The following is an 18,118-nucleotide window of genomic DNA, read 5'->3' on the forward strand; positions in this document are numbered from 1 at the left end:
CTCTTATCATCTCTCAAAACGAGAAACGCTAAGCTAGCCCTACGCATAGCCTTGCATGGGCAGAGTTAAATTACGCATTTGGAACCGTCTTCCGCCGCTTTGAGTTCGAATTGTACGAAACCGACATCACCGACGTGAAATACAAACACGATTTCTTCAATCCGCCTGTCAAGATGGATAGCAAGGGTGTCAGGCTGCTGATTTCTGAGGTATCTGATTAAGAATGGTGTTTTAGGGAGACTAAATATAGTGATAATTCTCCGAAATTGGTTTTGGTGTGTTGTTTGGTTTGTGGGGAGGGGGGGGGTGTGGTTTTAAATGTAGGGATATTTTGTCAACAGGTCTGGAGCTTGGGGTGATGTGGGGGTTACGTACTTAGGGTTAGCCGCAAGTTTTTTGTATTCTGAAACTGTTTTGTTGAGTTTCATGGGGTGCTTGAAGAGCTGAAACAAGTCAGATGCACGAAGCTGACCCCGCGATCAGGTTTGTCACTGCGAACATGTCAAATTCCTATGCCTTTGCAGCTGTTTGCTCTGTGGCAATTTTCCAGTAGGTAGCAGCCTGAAATCACGGGAGCGCCGAACAAAGTATCCTGTACAGGGTGTAATGGCTGCGAAACAAGCTTTCACAAGGCTGAGTGCTTTCGAGAACAATTAATGCAAGGTAAGAGTCAAATTTCAAAAGGTTCAAGAGTTCACCTGGTCAAAAACAAGAAATTCATTGACTTATCAAAAAGTTAAAAATCAACAATAGCTTAATAATATACAATCCGCTTGTATGATGGCTGTTGTACAAAATCAAAAACTGAACAAGGGAGGGAGAAAAAAAAGGAAATACACAAAGCCTGCACCGCCTGACAGCCTCGTGGTATGCCATGGCCGTTAGGAACTTCGACCAATGGAATTATCTGTATTCCGACTTTTGGGGGAAAAGGTTGTCGTCGCCCGCCACGCCCCGTTCGAGATGATTTTGTCATTAGTTAGGTGGGAGGAGATGTGGCGGAGGAAGTCACGCAGAATTTCGATATAGTATACAAGTCCAATGACAGGGATCGACTAATTCGTGCTCTGATCGCACAACTGTGGGTATCCGTAATAGCGATACAGGCGCATAAAGTTGTTTAAAGAATCTTCTCGACTGTAGACAGGAAACACGGATGTTGCATTCCGGAAAGTGACCATCGACGAAAAAAAAGGGTATCAATGCCTCCGTATTACACATCATGCGCCTCAATGTGGATGCTTCTCGCCTCACTTCTTGTGCTGTGGTTGTTTGTTGAAGCGAAAGCGAAGCTGTAGTTGGATGAGGTTGCGTCCGCCTCTTTAAGGCATCACGGAGGAATGCTTCGACTCGAGGCTTCTGCTGATACATAGGAAATTGATCGATTATTTCCATCTGCCGCCATCCCAGTCTGAACGCCTCTTCTCGTCTGAGCTGCGGCCTCCGCTGTTGTGAATGAGGGGTTTCGATGTCTGAGGTTTTGAGGTGTGACTCTTGCCTGCGAGAACCCATAGCTCGAATTAGTATGCGTTTAAAAATGTCTTGGCCGTTGAATGCAAGGACGCGGCAACCAGCAGAAACTTGGGTTCAACACCACTATTGAGTAAAACATACCTTCTGAATTGCGGGAGTATGAAGAGCTGAGCCCGCTTGATATACTTCTTTGAGAAGTGCTCGAGGAATAAGTGTGAGGCATGGTGATGATGGCGGATGAGTGATCAAAAGAAAATGCGTAGCTATGTAGGTGGAAACACCTGCAAGAAGATGTTGAAGTACCAGGTGGTAGCTGGTAGGGCAAAGCAATATCAAGAGTAAGACGGGAATGCGATGCAAACTTTCGATTAAATGCTGTTGTGATCGAAAGCGTAGTAGAGTCAACGGGTAAACTCGTGTTGTAGCAAGTCAAAGAGTTTGAATGAAATGCAGATAAAGGAAGACGGAGGGGTATGTCTTCCTTTTTATGTTGCGTACGATAGACAAGGGAGACAGAAAGGAAAAGTGCAGAATATAGAAACGCAGGGAGAGGACCAAGGAAAGGTTGATCCTCCGGTCGAACAGAGTGCTATGTTGCCTTAACCAAGGTATGTCTAGCCAGGCAAGCAATCACCCAAAAAAGTGGTAGAAGGAGAGCAACAGAGCAGCTAATTGCGAAATTCTTTTCGCAAGTCGCCGAAAAGTCTGGAAAGCGGGAAGGATGGGACGAAAAAGAGCCAGGCAGCCAAGCAGAAAGGAGAGGATTGCAAGGCATCAAGTAGAAGGAGGAAGATGACAAAGCGTTTCTCCGTCGAAACTTTGAGGCAAGGTGTTTACGACAATGATTTCATCGGCCACGCGAGTAGGACAGGGCAAGGCACAGTTAGGCAGAAAAGAGTTCTAGAAACGACACAGCATCTTGAACAATTGGAACAAGTGCTGCGGGGGTCTCGAACGGCCGAGCGGACTGCCCACCTAATTTTTTGTGCGGTTAAGCTGAAAGGGAAGGGCCGAAGGGAACTGGAAGGGAGACAAAATTGAAAATGAGAATTTTTATTCGATAGCTCGCTGTAGAGGCCCTTCGGGTTGGATAGAAAGGTGAAGTGGATGCCAACTGGGCGTACAAGAGCGAAGGCAGGAAGTTTGGTGGTTGGGAAGATGTTCACTGCATTTTCTCCAATCAGGATGGAGCGATCTTTGTCTGTGTGACCGATGCCAGGCACCAGGTGGCAATTCACTCAAGGGTGAAAGAAAGCAAGCATAGAATGATGACAGCAGCAGAGAGCAAGGTTGTGATGGTGATGATGAATGGTTGGAGGTTCAAGGGGGAGGTTGGGTCAGAGGGGGTAGGGCGCCCGAATCGGGACTAGCGTCTGCCTCCCGCACACTGCAGGCGGGCGATTGGCTGGAAGACCCCCCGCCCTGTCGCTCACGAAGGCGCGGCGAATGATTGGCCGGTTGCCCTTATGTCATTCTCGCCTGACGGCCTCAGGCAGTTTCAGCGCCAGACAAGGGGAGAACAGAGTGTCGACGAGCCCTAACATGCTGATACATACTCTCTAATCATGTTGCGGACGAACACAAGGTTCCGCAGCAAAATCGATTTCACCCCACAGCCACCGAACGAGGCTGGGCCACGGCACCGCCCTCGAGTAGCTAAGGCACGTGATTCGGGCGCTGATGAGGCGCGTTAGTCGATATCGAGCCTAGACCGTCGTGGAAGGTTACATAAGCAATTCCTGGGTGTGCCAGGTGTCCGAACGGCCCTCGGATGCAGTATTGTTCCCTTTTCTGGCGGTGAGGACGCTGGGGCGCATGATCGCTGTTAGCCATGATTTGAGACTGGTCGAGCTGCTCCCGCTGTCGACTGAAACGGCACCAACCCCATTTCCACTGCTGCTCAGTGTCCCGGATTGATTGAGCCCGCCTTGCAAAGGCCGCCGGCCCCACGTCGTTCCGGCCCATCGAGAACATACAACGTGCCTTTTGGCTTGAGGAAGGGTGCTCTTGAAGCGACATTCATCGCCTCATGTATGTAGTTTGTGTGCCAGCCCACAGCCCGCTTGAGTTCTCAGCAAAAAAGTCGATAACGCAGGACTGTTGGGGAGCACAACAGGTTGCATGAAAGCATAGCTACGTTGTAATAACACGCTTTGCTCCATAGACCTCTCAAAAGTGAGAGTATTCACGCTCCCTGGGCATCATTGTTAATTTCATGCATCACAATCCGGCGGTGAGAGTGGTTCAGGCTTCGAGGTCCTCGGTAGTGCTACTCGTCGAGAGGGCGCAGTATAGACCTTGAAAGGGAAGTTTTCCAGGCTTGGAAAGCCATTGCGTTTAATGGCGAGAATAGACAAGACTCTTGGTGGAGGGTATGCGAAGATAGCTAATTTCTTCGTGATGTGAAGGGAGAAAAAACTTTAAAAACTCTGTACCCCGTAATGATATCCGCATTTGACTGCCATTTGCATCTCTATGAAATTGCTATATTTTCAGAGTAATCTGATGCCAGTCATCTCTCTGCCTTCCTGAGACTTGTGTTGTCTGGGGTGGCTGGGAATTGCGATTCTACAAAATGTGGTACTGGGTATCTAACGGGCAGTGGATTTCGGAGGAGAGAAGTTTATCCGGTGGAGGGGAACTTTTTCCGAAGTGGGATGTCATTATAACGAGGGCTATCATTTTCGGCCCGTCTATACGTATAATCGAGATGTCATGCCCCCGTCTTTCGCTGGAAAGAACTTCTAGATACCTGTATACAAGCCTATTTCCAAAGAGACCTTTACAGTTCAACTGCCAGCCATTCCGATCCTTTTCGGGCAAGATGCGTCTCAAGGAAGTCAGCCGCCTGGAGCTCCCTCCAACAGCGGATATGCATGTCCATCTGCGTGATGGGCCAATGATGGAACTGATCACGCCTCAAATCCGAAAGGGAGGTGTTGATACCGTATTCGTTATGGTGAGCGCTGGAGAAATTACTTATATATCTATTCCACACAGGAGCTCACGCATCTTGCAGCCAAACCTGGTCCCTCCAATTACCACAGTCAAGCATGCTTTGGAGTACCAGAATCGTTTACAGGCCATTGAGCCGAATGTGAACTATCTTATGTCTTTATATCTCCATATAAGTTGCTATCTCTCTACGATTTCGTTGATATGTCAAAGCTGATGGTGTTGAGCCTTACCCCTCAATCACTCCTGAGGTCATTGTGGAAGCCGCTTCCGCCGGTATTGCTGGTGTGAAGGTGTATCCTCAAGGTATAACCTAGGAATCCCTGTTTGGAACCGTGTCCGGTATTTGACTCAGGCGTCCACACATGACTGACGCTCATCACTAGGTGTCACGACAAACTCCGCTTCTGGAGTAGCAAACTTAGATGACTTTTTCCCTGTGTTCGAAGCCATGGAGAAACATGACCTCGTACTCAATATCCACGGAGAGGTCCCCGATGTCAATGTGATGAACGCTGAAGAAGCATTCTTGCCCACGTTGAAGAGAATACACGAGCACTTCCCGAACCTGAGAATTATTTTGGAACATTGCTCTACAGCTGCGGCCGTAGAGGCTGTTCGCTCCTGCGGACCGTCAGTTGCGGGTACGCATCCATAATCCCTGCGAATGGCAGACACTGTCCAAGTACTGACAAATCACGTAGCAACCATCACTGCTCATCATCTTTATCTGACAATCGATGACACCGTCAATCCACTTGCTTTCTGCAAGCCTATTGCAAAAACCCCCGAAGACCGAAACGCTTTGCTGAAAGCCACATGCAGCGGTGATCCAAAATTCTTCTTGTAAGTTTAGAGCCATAAGATGCTCGGGCATGGCCACAAGCTAATACCATCTGCGCAGCGGGAGTGACAGCGCTCCACATCCAACCAGTTCCAAGCAGGGAGCGACACCAGCGGCTGGTGTTTACACCCAATCCTTCGCAACTCAGTATGTCCTCAAGGCCCTGGAAGATGCGATCGAGACAGGTATCATCAGTGAAAGCGATGTCACTCAAGAGCGGCTTGAAAATTTCCTGAGTCGATATGGGAGGAAGTTTTACAAGCTACCCGAAGCTGATAAGAGTGCCTCAAGGATTGTACTTGAAAGGAAAGGCGAGACCATCCCTAAAACAATTAGAAATGCCGATGGGAGCGTAGAAGTTGCGCTTTCCCGGGGTGGAGAAAGGGTATTCAGTTTGCAATGGGCCAGCCAGTAATCAAGGTATTTATCATAGGAGACAATCCATTGCTGTGTATATAAAACATTTATGTAGACATACAAAAGTTAAGATTTTGTTAACATTTCTGTTAAATGGGCTTGATATTCCTATGTTGTCATCACGGCCTCAGCGTGACAAAACCATGACAAAGCACATGCTCACGAAAAAGCATTTTGCCAGTAGATATTAAACTAAGCAAACTAGTTTCCTTATTCCAAAAAACAGATCTCCAACCTTTTTTCCTTCAAATAAAATGGATGAACTTTTTCAAGCCTCTGTTTGCTACAGGTATGCACTTATGCCTGGAACACTGTGAACTACATTCAATCCTAACCTGGCAGATTCCCGAAGCCCCATAAGGCAGGATATTGTCCTATTCTCTTCGACCTCCCATGCGGAAACTAGGCGAGCTGCTAACATTGATTCAGTTATGGATCTTAAGATTCTTTTAATTTTTTGGTTCTTTCTTGTGTTTTGTTCCTCTGAATATTTCTCAGGTTGGGTTATAGCCCTGTGGATCCTGGGATCCATAGCAACGATGATGGAGGAATTGTAAGGAGAAGAAGGGAACTCCTAGGTACTCGCAGGAAGCCTCTGAACTTGGCCGAGGCTCGCCGGTACCAGAAGGAGGAACCGAAAAGAATGCTGGAATATGACTGAAGACCACCTGGTTCAGGAGGCCAACATTCGTGGACGACTGAGAGTGACTACAGCACACTTTGTGGGCGTCTGTAAGCTTTCTTTCTATGCGTTGTCCGCTCCCTCGTGGCTGTAATCTGGCCTACGTGCGGAATTAAAACTGACTCTGGGTATATCAAGATGGAAGACGGTAATATCGATGTCGGAGAGAAAGAGGGTGTGGGGGGTTTGAACACCAGGGCTGCGTCAAACTGTGTTCCATTCAGGATATTAGGGGTACCTAGTGACGGCAGAGGAGCGGTGATCTTGGAATAAACTTGACAGAGGAAAGCGCAGACAAAGCATTCCTGAGCTGAGTGATACTCCCACCTTCAACGGGCCCTGCGAGATCAAAGATCTCCCACCTGTAGAGTCAGACGGGGAGGGTCTCGACCATTGATTCTCAAGAAATCTTGCTCAACCGTCACACTATCGGAAAACAAGGGATTATTGCTATACTAAGAAGCGTGAAGCCTTGGGCATACAGCAATCTTTTGCCTTTATCCTGACATTGTTTAGCCAATCGAATCCCGGATTTTCTACAATGTGAGCTGGAAATTCTTACTGCAAAACACCGCCGCAGTGAATATGCAAGCAGTGTAGCTCGCAGAAATACCTGTAAATAGCAACGTTATCCTCCGGGTAAGCTTTATTGTGGGGGTATGTTGAAGCAGCTTCATACTCGACAAGTGTCTTATTAAAAGAGCCGAGAATGTCGTTGCAAGAAGAGACTGATGCCCTTGACCAGTAATGAGGAGGTTTGTGGAGATAATTGGCTTGCCAGGCTAGAGTTGATTGAGGATAGATTCATGAATAATGATCTATTTCAGGGAAATTCAGACCCTCCAGGAGCTACAAAGCGCTAAAATAGTCCGTTGTCTCGCGACGTAGAGGGTTCAGCCAACCGCCGAACTTAACAGATAAGCTTAAACAAACCTGCCGGCACGCAGCAAAAGACGTCTCGGCCGTCTCAATCTCCCCAATCTTAAAACCACAACAAAACAATCAGAAAGCTCAAAATTCAACCAGGGATAATTACCAGCAACCATGCATCTCCCGTCCCTCTTTTCGGTCCTCTCTGTCTCGCTCTCCCTCTCCTCTCTTGTTGCTGCGACTACCACCGAGGAGCTCCCCAATGGGCTGAAAATTGAAAAGATACACACCGTGGATTGTGAGCGACGCACCCTCAGCGGCGACTCCATTAAGGTGCATTACCGCGGCACCCTTGCGGAGAGCGGCAAACAATTCGATGCTAGCTATGATCGCGGGTCTCCGTTGAGCTTTATGGTGGGAACAGGCATGGTTATTCAGGGGTAGGTGGTCGCATATAACGTTCTTCACTAGCATAGCTTAAAGAAAGGAATGCTATATTCCAAGCGCTTTATGAGTCAATCGCTAATCGTACACTGTGTTTACTATAGCTGGGACCAGGGCCTTATCGGCATGTGCGTTGGGGACAAGAGAAAGTTAACTATTCCTCCGGAGCTGGGGTACGGAAATCGGGCCATGGGACCGATTCCGGCTGGATCGACGCTTATTTTTGAGACTGAGTTGATGGAGATTGAGGGTGTAAAAAAGGATGAACTTTGAGCTCTATATTAATGACTTTATGGATTCCGTAATGGCTTCGCTTTGATGCATGGAGATCTGCTGCAATGGATGGCAGACCCATACCCAGAATAGATATGGCAATTGACAATATTGTAACTATATCATTTACAGACGTATCACGGAAACAAGTGGGCAAATTGAATTGTCCGGGTATCACAACACATTCTATGTAACAAACCACAGCAGGGCCGGGCGCAAGAAAATTCAGGCCATATCAGTCCATTTCATCTAATGATCCTGTGCGTTCTTCAGGCTCATGCTCACTAACCAAAATGCCCACCATGCATTCTCCCAGCATCCCATCCCAATTAACCCATGGGTGTACTTCCAGAAAGAGCTTGGCCGAGTCCTTTCCTGCACCCCTCAAAAGCTCCCCTTTTCCGCCAGGATGGAACGGCAGATATGGAGTGATATTATATACCTTTCCTTGGTAAGATGTCCACGCGTCATATCCCTTCCGTCCATTGTGCAATTTTAACATTGACGGTGTCACCCGGATCAGACCCGGAGGAAGGTGCTTGCCGCGAAGGTTGTTTCGCGGATCCGCAGTTAGGGCCGCCCAATCTAAGGGGGAATGTCCCGGCTCAAGCATGACTTGCCGCGAAGATCTTTGCGGTTTGCCTGGAAGGCCTAGAGGTGAAAGTGTGCTGCTGGATAGCTTGCTGCCCGCCGGAGTGCATGAAGGAGGGGCTCGAAGAGATGATGCGGCGGAGGGTGGGGGGCGGAGTGGGACGCGGGAAGATGGTCGGGGTGGAGGAGGCATGAGGCCGGCAGGCTTCACTGGAGCGGAAAGGTTCTGAGGCGGTGGAGGAGGTGGCATGGATATAGAGGGGCTTATGGATGGCGGCGGGCGTATCTCTGGTGCGCGTGGAGATCCCGATGCCGTTGGAATCGGATAGGACGCCACTTGGGCCAAAATATCTGGGGTTTTAGGCCCTGTGGAAGTTTCATCCAGATTCAATATAGGTATATCCAACATGGGCGGGGTCGAAATTGCAGACACCTTGGGGGTAGCGTCGTTAGGTCCAACGTCATCTGAAGATAAACTCCGCTCTGTAGTGTTCATCTCTAGTTGCGAAAGAGACAGACATGGCTCGTTTTGCGGCTTGGGCTCGGGCTCGATATCGGTCTCGGGTATCTGTCTGGCTGCTGGGAGTGCGGGCGTCAGGGGAGCGTTGCGATGCTCTGAACAGCGCCATGGTCCAAAATCCCAGGAATATGGAGGGTGTTTGTACAGTATGTACGAAGCGGAGACAAGTAAAGCCCCGAATCCAATCCAGCCCATCTCAGATACTTAGTTGCAAGTAAGGGCCGCGTCGCGACTCGACCCAGCTATCACCGACCACCTGAGGTGAATTACGCTCGCAGCGACTTGCCCCGTTTGCAGGAACCCCAGGTGGCGGAAGTTGAAGCGGAACATTGATAGTCCGCCTTAATATAGACTAACTAACCTAAAGAAGTAAGCGCATCGCCTCTACTCGGACAAACTAAATATCCGAAATCCCTCGATCTCAACCTCATCGCTATCAAGGCATCCCATCCCATCGCAATTGCGAAGCGAAGCGACAATGAGCTCTTGGAACGCCCCCCTAAACATGTGTCCTCAGAGGAAGTTTCGTTGAAGGACTCAACCGATATCAGAAGCACAGATGATTCAGCCCCAGGAGCATTGGGCAAGCGGAGGTGACGGTCGAGGTGACGGTCATCAGAACAGGGTCCATGTGCCTGGCAATCCAGTTGGCCTCCTGAATCAGGTAGACTTGCTAGGAATGCCGCTGCAAGACCGTGTGAAGCATCTAGATCTCCACTGGCGGATCCAAATTTAGATAAGTGCAAGATGGCCGTCAAACATAAAGTGGAGAATTTGTTCTCTCCTTGAACGTCCAAACCGACATCAGGTTTGCAGCTTTATTTCAAATGTTGATGGGTTTGGTGTCCCAATGAATAGATTTTACGTCGCCGTTGTCCTCTGGACCTCCACAGCACCTGCTTCTCATTATTCAATCGTGCCGATGGCTTCAAGGTTCTCTCATCAAGCCATGGTGATAGATTTACGATCGGTCTCGATGTCGAGATTCGATGGGAAGCGCCTGATACAGAACGAGTTAAGCTCGAAGTTCGAAAGGGATTCCCCCAAAATTTAACTACAGTCCACGTCATTACACGTATGTGCAGACAAGAACCGCACTGGGACTCGTCTGCGTTTCATTTTTCAGATTAGAGCCATCTGAGTTGCCGCGAACTCCGTCTGCAAAAATTACCAAAAAGCGGATGGCTAATGCGCGGCTCTATAGAGAACATCAACAACAATAAATGGCGCAGTCGTGACGACGCCGTTCTCAGAGCAAAGGGGTCTCCGAGCCTCCCAGTTGCTCCGCTAAGTGGCTGCGACTACGTTATTACAACTCGTGACGGGCAAACAAGTGCTCGTTCGGGATACTTCACTATAATATTAATGTTCACGACGACGGTTTACCGCCGGATCCTGTCCGTCCTAATGTGGTCCCGAGTCGGCGTGATGGCGGCCCAACGAGAGGTCCAGGGTCGCCTAATCCCACAGGAGGAAATTAAAGCGGAGGGCCTGGTAATTTGCCTCGTCCGGAAACATGCATCAATTCGGCTTGAAGCTTATACTCTCCTAGGGAACGCCGGCAGAAGACCACTTAACAATAGAGTGACAAAGGTCATGCTTTGGGGAGCAGTGGGCTGTATTGCTGCCGGATTGATCCTCGGTTTTACAATCATTCTGCTTCTTGGTAGATCGCGAGGAAGGTTGATTCGTCACTGACGCGTATATACGATCAGTTATTGCCAATAATCCTTATACGCGGCGGTACATAGACAGTGAACCACAACAAGAGCTTAGTTCTGTTCCAATGTATCAGATGGCAGCGAGGCCAGAGAAAAAAAAATAATTCATGATCAGGATTGCGACATATTAATGATTGTACGATTAATGTGGCTTTCTGACTCTCAGCCTAAATGAGTCCTGATGGCGTATACGTCTAGAGTCGGGATATTCACCTTTAATATCGAAAAGACGTCGCTAGTTGTGCTCCCGTGAATATACTGAAAAGCATCAACGTAAGCTGCATGTCCAACGAGGTCACCATATTAATGCAAGTGGGCCAGCAGTACCGCAGCGGGTGTCAATGGAAGAACGCACCCACCATTCCAGGTACTCTAGTTTTGCATGACGAGGAAGATTTGCTCTAAACAAACCACTAGCATTTTCTGGTACCTGCGTCGATGGCGGAGTCGAATACGAGTACAGAGGTTCGGGGTATCAATGATGATGATGCGTGTTCACCAAGGAACCTCTGAGATAACTACTTGCTTGTCATCCGACAGCCAGTTTCAAAGAAGTGGCAGGACGAATAGCTGTCTCGAAGTCCTTCATACGGCCCATATTCGCGCTTCTATACCCATTGTTCCAGGCACTACAGTTGCTGGATCGATATATGTATCTGCGGTGTCTACCCGCCGGCCTGATGCATCCTCCCCTCACTCAACTGAAAGTTAGGCGTCTTCATTCGAATTGTGGTTGGTCCGTGCTTTCAGTGCTCCCAACGCTGCCGGCCTTTTCCTGTGACTTCTCACAACAATGAACACCGTTGAAAACGAAAACTTTGCTTTTTGGCCACACAATTCTACCACTTCTCTATGTGAAGGGTAGCCTCTTCACTGTCCGCTGACACCATCCAACACCACCAGCATCCTTCAGGGAAAATATAACTTGACTAAGGAAATAAACATCGAGTGTTTGGCTATATCTCCTCTCGATTCGAATGTTGCCTTTACACCCACTGACTCCACTGGGAACACCACTGTTACCTTTGAGATAGCTCATGAAGTAAGAGCTGGGTTATGTCATAGCGTCCAGTTTGTTGCTGTCAACATCCTCGATGCCCCAAAAACCCATCAAGATGTCGCTACAGTTTTTGACAAGTTATACGATCCCTCTTTGATCATGGTGATGACAACGTGGCGACAACGTGGATCCCTTCCTGTATCGAGTATGATATTTGGTAGAAGCGGCCACTTACCAGAAACCCCCTAATCTCTAAGACATAGTGGCACCTACTTACTATGGCTCATAGTCTGTTGAACTACCTATTGATGACTTGTCTGGCAAGACGGGTTTGTTTCAGCTCATCCTGATTAAGATGGAAGATGGTTCCTCATTCTTCCATGTGGGAGCTTCAGGCACAGGACTTCTCACGCCGTATATGAGGACGCAGTGGCTTCCGACTTCCACTTCGAAACTTTCGACTACCGCAGTGAAGACTAGTCTTATCGGCTCGCTATTAAGAGTGACTGGTTGGAAAGAAACAGGATTTCAATGACTCACGGGAAGTGGACTTTTCTGATCAGGAGAGTTTACTGCATTTTAGTAATTGTCTGCGACCTACCGCTCGAGATCACTTTCAAGACCAAGCCTCAAGGTAGGAAGTCAGAGCTCGAATTGTTCTTTGGCCACATCTCTTGTTGTATTCAGATATATTACCAGTGTAATAGGTACATACGACCATAGGAAGTGGAAAACAGGGCTTCCCGTCCGCTCAGCCGTACTTAAACCACTTGCCGGCTGGCTAGTAGTTGGGTGGGTGACCACCAGCGAATCCCAGCTGTTGTATGTTTTTGTCCCTTGCTCTGGGAGCAACAGCCAGCTTTTTTGTGGATCAATTTTGGCAGACCTCAAGTAGAGGTTATCATATATTATAAGCACATACGACCATAGGAAGTGCAAAACAGGGCTTCCCGTCCGCTCAGCCGTACTTAAACCACTTGCCGGCTGGCTAGTAGTTGGGTGGGTGACCACCAGCGAATCCCAGCTGTTGTATGTTTTCTTTTCCTTTTTTTTTTTTTTTTTTTTTTCCCCTTCGTCTTTCGCTGTCGCTGCTCTCTACGTTCATCCCGGGCGTTTTTAAACCCTTCACCTGAGCATGCTAGTTTTCTACCACTCCTCATCTCTTTGTGAAGTGCCTGAGCCCGATAGGCGCTGGCTCATTGGTCCAGCCCTCTGGGATTCCAATGCATGCTGGTCGGCTCTTCTGGCTCATACCCTGCCCTATTGTCGCGCCCGTGTGCCAAGCCTTGCAACTTTCGAATGGACTCGCTGAGAGACATGCTGGTCTGGTGTGGGCTACATTTTCCAGGGGTGCCGTGACTATCTGTCCTTGTGGCCCACTGCGCCGCATCAGGTACTGCAAGGGCTCATCAGGCTGTAACCTATCGCGTGTGCGGCTGAGTATTTTACGAGCCTGGGGTCAGAGGCCCAAGGGGTTACTGGGCAGGGAAAAATGGCCATAGGACCCTAAACATTACCGATGAGTTGGATATGATAATGGGGCTGCAACTTGCGATGTTCTCCTGTTCAAGACCCTATCTCCTGTTTTCCAATCTCGTCAGGGCTCAACCACCATTCCTCAAGTCTATTTGATCATTTCATTTTCAGGCCTGCAACTTAGAACATGCACCATCCCAATGAAAATGAGCATGGCACAGATCTCGCACCAGATGGATCAACATCCGGGTTAGCGGACATGGAGAGTGTTACCACTTGCGCCGGGAGACACACAAATATGAACAACCACGATACAAGGCGGCACGAGCTTGACGATATATATCGCAATATCTTGCAATCGGATTTCCGGCAAATTTTGCAAGAACCTCGTCCCAGGCTGGAAACTCTCCTGAAATCAGGGCTATCTCAGGATGGCCAGGCCGAAGAGAGGATATGCTCGTCTCGCATCAATGCTGGGGGGATGGAATTCTCGTTTGCAGCCAGATTAGGAGATAGTGATGCAGGATCATTCCCGGGTATGTCAATACACCAACGGGTGTAATTATTGTTTGCTGAACACCATTATCCAGTCACCCCGAGGAGACAGACGCCGTCCAAGGCATCAACTAAACCCAGCCCGAGTTCCCCTTTTGATTTCTCGGCCATGCAAACAGAAATCTCCGACATGGCCGTAAATTTGAAAGCAGCGAAACCTGTCGGTGGTCAAAAAAGTCCTAACAAGAACGAGTCCATCGAGGACGCGGCCCATTTTCTGCAAAAGATGCCCTTTAACGAGTCAAGACTTGCCACAATATTACCCACTGCTGTTCGTGCTAGGATCCTGGAGAGTTCAGAGTTTTGCATCTCGCTCACGAAACAGGGAAGACGATGTAAAAACAAGCACAAAGATCTAAGCAACGAGGCGACAGATATTCTTAAAGGCCTTGCTAGTCTCAATGTCCAAAGCGATTGGAAGGATATTTATCCCAAGCTTGAGAGCATTGTCAAAATGTTGATGTGTTCGCAAACGCATGCAAAGACAGGAGTGAAGGAGCTGCTAGCACTAGATGGCCAAATGACCGAGTTGGAAAGGAAACGAGACAATGGGCTTGGGCCTATTAGGGATTGTCTCTTGGATCTCGTGGAACCCTGGTTCGAAAAGATTTGCAAGAACAGCGATACCGAGATCAACAAGCTGCGGGAAGACCAGGATCAACGGGCGAAAGCTGAGGCCGAAGACTTCAGCCAAGAAACACCTTCAAAGGCCATGGGCAAGAGCACTCTTGGTCTGCAGTATAATCTGGGAACCTTTTTACCTTATCAGCCCGAGGCTGTTAGATCACTTTCGATAAAAGAAGCTATCAGACAGGAGCTTGAAGCGCCCCTCTCATGCCGGGACTTGGATTCAAAACATATCTATATCTACTGGTCCACTGGCAACTTTGGTTTGGTTAAAATTGGTGTTAGCGATGATGTTTCCTCCAGATTACAAAAATGGGGCAAACAATGCCAGCATGAGGTCAAGGAGCTTTGGCGTGAAGATATCTTTGTTAAACACGCTTACAGGGTTGAGAAGCTAGTCCAAACAGAGTTGAAAGAGGTTCGATTAAAAGTCAAGTGTAAAGGTTGCGATCGGTCACATAGAGAGTGGTTCAAAACCAGCTCGGAACATGCTGGCAAGGTTATTCGAAAATATTCCAGTTGGGCGGCATCGATGCCGTACCAGTTTGACGAACAAAGCAACAAATGGGGATTAAATAACAATGTTGGAGACAATATGCTTGAAGACCTCTGCGAGCCGATACCGTTCCCGGAATTAAAATTTAAATCTCCAAGGAGGACTCGACGGAGTATTGCTAAAAGTGGCAAGTCTGCACTCTAAATACATGCTTTGAAAACCTTGAGAAAGGATTTTGCCTCCATATTTTATATAAAGAGTTATGGTTGTGTATATACTATCGGGTGCAATGCTCTATGAAGGTTACAGTTCTATGAAATGTTAATGACTCTCACAATCTTCATCCCTTAAACAATGATACCTGATCTTCTAGGCCTTCTGGAACCTGCCTATTTCCTACTATTTTCACTATCAAAGTCACACTTTTCTTGTTCACAAAAGTGGTTCTGGAGTTTTTCTATTTCCTATCTTCTCGCTGCCAGGGCAATGCTTGCTCACAGGAGGATAGGATAACATTGGTCTGTTTTGTTTGTTTATGCTCAAATTAACAAAAGCAACCTGGATTTTCTTTCGACCCCTTTAAAAGGTATGTGATACATGATACTCTTGATTCAGGCACTTTAGAAAAGCATAGAGTGCCTATGCGTGGGGATGCTAGTCATCCAATATAAAGTCGACATTGCTCTTCCTCTATTGATAATCACCCATACTATAAACCCTTTTCAGGTTGTCAAGAATCTGTCTGACTTTCAATGGAGTAGCACAGTAAAAATTGTCCCAATAGTCCAAAAAATGACTTTTCATGCAGTTACAATCCCAGGCACAGATGTGACCCGATCTCTGGTTCTTTGGCGCAAAGATCGCTTCCTTATAAGTTATGAGATTGGAAACAGGTATGCTTTCATTATCATTGCTATCTGTTCTCAATTCAATCTAGTTGTTATACCGCGATATCCCTATATAACAGCAGATGATGCCAGCAGCGGAAATTATTGGATTATGCGCAACTGCTTCACACAGCTAATGTATAATCCAGGAGGGCAGATAATAGCCCAATAAAAAAATAAGTGGCATATGACATAGCTACTGTAGTACCAATGAGCTATCTTGATAGTATCTTGTGGAGCATCCAGTTTGAGCCCGCGTACATAGATCCAAGTGGCCTGCACTGTTCAGGTGAAGCTGAGAGGACTTCGAGGTATTTCCCTGAAGATGGCCCGAACATCATTGTATAGTTAGCTCAAGATAGCCCCACAGATCCATCTGAATACAATCATTATCCATCGACGAAGATAGCATATGATAGAGAAAAGGGCACATGAGTATATATATATATATATCTATGCCTGCTTCTTATTGATCTGCTGGTTTGTCACAAAGTGTGAGACCCGACGATGTTGATTGGCTTAGACGCCATCCTGGCGTTGTCGGATAAGATCTGGTTGGCTTGTTGGGATAAGAGCAAGGTTGCTGTGGCTTTTCACTTTGCTTGTTGATTAGGATAACTAACTCTCACGACCCTCCTTTGAAATTATGGAAATGTTAACTAAACCCCGTCGGCCCTACAGGACCTGCCCCTAAACCCTAATCAATCTCTAACCAATCCCTCCATCCCTTTAATCAGGCCTGAGCATATTTATCAGCGCCATCATCCATATGCAAATTACTATGACCTGGGAGCTGAGTGCTTGGGCTTTAACTCCTGTAAAAGATAAAGCGCATTATTCAATAATTTCAATTGGATTTGGCATATCAGCATTTTCCCCTGGGGACATGCGGCATTCGGACAATTGGGCGGGACCTGAACCGAGAGCAGCAGATTGGAATGCTATGGTACGATGTTAGCTTAACCCATCCTAATCCGAGATACCATGAATGTGTGTGCAGCTTCCCCGGGGCGCCACATATCCAAGGCCTTGGATGCTTCACCAACCATAACCGTTTGCTTCATCGTTTGACCTAGAGCCCGCATTGTCCTCGTCATCTTCCATAGTGGCCTGCGGCTCGTTTTCACTGAAAATTCTCCTGATTGAATCTTCCAGCAGCGAGCCTATCAAAGCCTTATTCTCACGGTCGTCCTTTTTCATCTTTTCAATGAGATATGCCTCCTTCCTGTCAAGCTCTTCTCGTTTCTGACGGATGATGTCGAGCTCTTGGCAGACGGTATCTTCAAGGGCATTCTTGTTCATTTCCATGGCTTTGATCTTGCTATCGATCTCATTATGGAGTTCATCCAGCTGTAGGCTGCGGACGGAGTCCTGTAGGGTTTCGGTGTACTTCACGGCAGTCTCAACCAGTTGGCTAATCCCTCGCGCTGTCGTTGGAAGCCGATGGACAGCTGTGTGCCGGATTCGATGCGCTGAGCTGAGGATATCGCGCAAAGGGGGCCCGGTGATTTGAAGAGCGCTGGGCGAAAGATTGTTCGAGTGCGAATGCAAGATACTCGTCCACTTCGTGAGCTCAACGGCCTCTGCGCAATCCCACCCGTTGCTGTCGAGCACAGACGGGATCCATTTTTTGGCAAACTCAAAGCAGCAATCTTCGAGAGTGCTCTGGACGATAGTGAGAATGTTGTGTTGGGCTTTGTACGGAAAATACGACGGGTAGAGGGACGGCGGATAATCTTCTTCAGCCGCCGGTTTCAATTCTTCGAAGGCAGGCAATGGCTTAACGGCAGGCGGAATCAATTCCCTGTCCTCGATACCACCAGCATTATCCTGTTTGTCTGCAGGCCCGCCCATAGACATGATTTCGTCGAGAGCCTCTGCCACCGACTGTGCCGCACACTTTTCTGTCACCGTACGCTGCGCATCGCGGTCTGGGAAGGAATGAAAAAGCTCTGGAAATTCCACCTTGGCCTTCAGGTCCGACTGAAAGACCCCGTTTTCGAGCAAGAGACGTAAAATCTCAACGACTTTTGCAATCCCGAAGTCTTTAACGAGGGGAATGGTGGCTTGCCGCTTCTCCACGATCTCTCGAACTTTCTTGGCTTTACGAACTTGAGCATTCTGTCCCGAAAATATGGCTCTGCAGGCTAGGTATACGCGCCTTCGATCGGTGGTAGAATATGCCATGTTGGACACGCTGATTCCTTAGACCCAGATGGTATACATACGACAAAGGAGGGTATGAATAAAACCCTTCGAATTGCGGGAGGAGGGCCGTCTGGCTGAG

The 18,118-nt window shown here is 48.0% G+C and overlaps 7 protein-coding genes across 7 annotated transcripts; 5 read left to right on the top strand and 2 right to left on the bottom strand.

The window, feature by feature from the left end:
• Positions 1–4,297: 4,297 nt before the first annotated feature.
• Positions 4,298–4,645, top strand: D8B26_004371 (uncharacterized protein; the record flags this gene model as incomplete). Its single annotated transcript, XM_066124459.1, has 2 exons — positions 4,298–4,432; positions 4,493–4,645. 2 exons carry the CDS (start codon positions 4,298–4,300, stop codon positions 4,643–4,645), a joined length of 288 nt encoding a protein of 95 aa, XP_065980540.1.
• Positions 4,646–4,879: 234 nt separating this feature from the next.
• On the top strand, positions 4,880–5,687 carry D8B26_004372 (uncharacterized protein; the record flags this gene model as incomplete). Its single annotated transcript, XM_003065168.2, has 3 exons — positions 4,880–5,072; positions 5,133–5,274; positions 5,333–5,687. 3 exons carry the CDS (start codon positions 4,880–4,882, stop codon positions 5,685–5,687), a joined length of 690 nt encoding a protein of 229 aa, XP_003065214.2.
• A 1,728-nt stretch (positions 5,688–7,415) lies between these two features.
• On the top strand, positions 7,416–7,958 carry FPR2 (Peptidyl-prolyl cis-trans isomerase fpr2; the record flags this gene model as incomplete). The annotated part of the gene is made up of 2 exons (XM_003065169.1): positions 7,416–7,681; positions 7,790–7,958. The coding sequence occupies 2 exons, from the start codon at positions 7,416–7,418 to the stop codon at positions 7,956–7,958; spliced, it is 435 nt and encodes a 144-aa protein (XP_003065215.1).
• A 132-nt stretch (positions 7,959–8,090) lies between these two features.
• Positions 8,091–9,359, bottom strand: D8B26_004374 (uncharacterized protein). Its single transcript, XM_003065170.2, has one exon. It carries the CDS (start codon positions 9,262–9,264, stop codon positions 8,194–8,196), a length of 1,071 nt encoding a protein of 356 aa, XP_003065216.2. The 5' UTR covers positions 9,265–9,359; the 3' UTR covers positions 8,091–8,193.
• Positions 9,360–10,257: 898 nt separating this feature from the next.
• Positions 10,258–10,657, top strand: D8B26_004375 (uncharacterized protein; the record flags this gene model as incomplete). Its single annotated transcript, XM_066124460.1, has 2 exons — positions 10,258–10,563; positions 10,622–10,657. The coding sequence occupies 2 exons, from the start codon at positions 10,258–10,260 to the stop codon at positions 10,655–10,657; spliced, it is 342 nt and encodes a 113-aa protein (XP_065980541.1).
• Positions 10,658–12,728: 2,071 nt separating this feature from the next.
• On the top strand, positions 12,729–15,149 carry D8B26_004376 (uncharacterized protein). Its single transcript, XM_003065171.2, has 2 exons — positions 12,729–13,802; positions 13,857–15,149. Exons 1-2 carry the CDS (start codon positions 13,454–13,456, stop codon positions 15,146–15,148), a joined length of 1,641 nt encoding a protein of 546 aa, XP_003065217.2. The 5' UTR covers positions 12,729–13,453; the 3' UTR covers position 15,149.
• Positions 15,150–16,869: 1,720 nt separating this feature from the next.
• Positions 16,870–18,018, bottom strand: D8B26_004377 (uncharacterized protein; the record flags this gene model as incomplete). Its single annotated transcript, XM_003065172.2, has 1 exon — positions 16,870–18,018. One exon carries the CDS (start codon positions 18,016–18,018, stop codon positions 16,870–16,872), a length of 1,149 nt encoding a protein of 382 aa, XP_003065218.2.
• Positions 18,019–18,118: the final 100 nt, after the last annotated feature.

This window comes from Coccidioides posadasii, chromosome 2, assembly GCF_018416015.2.
Source record: "Coccidioides posadasii str. Silveira chromosome 2, complete sequence".
In the NCBI taxonomy this organism is placed as follows: domain Eukaryota; kingdom Fungi; phylum Ascomycota; class Eurotiomycetes; order Onygenales; family Onygenaceae; genus Coccidioides; species Coccidioides posadasii.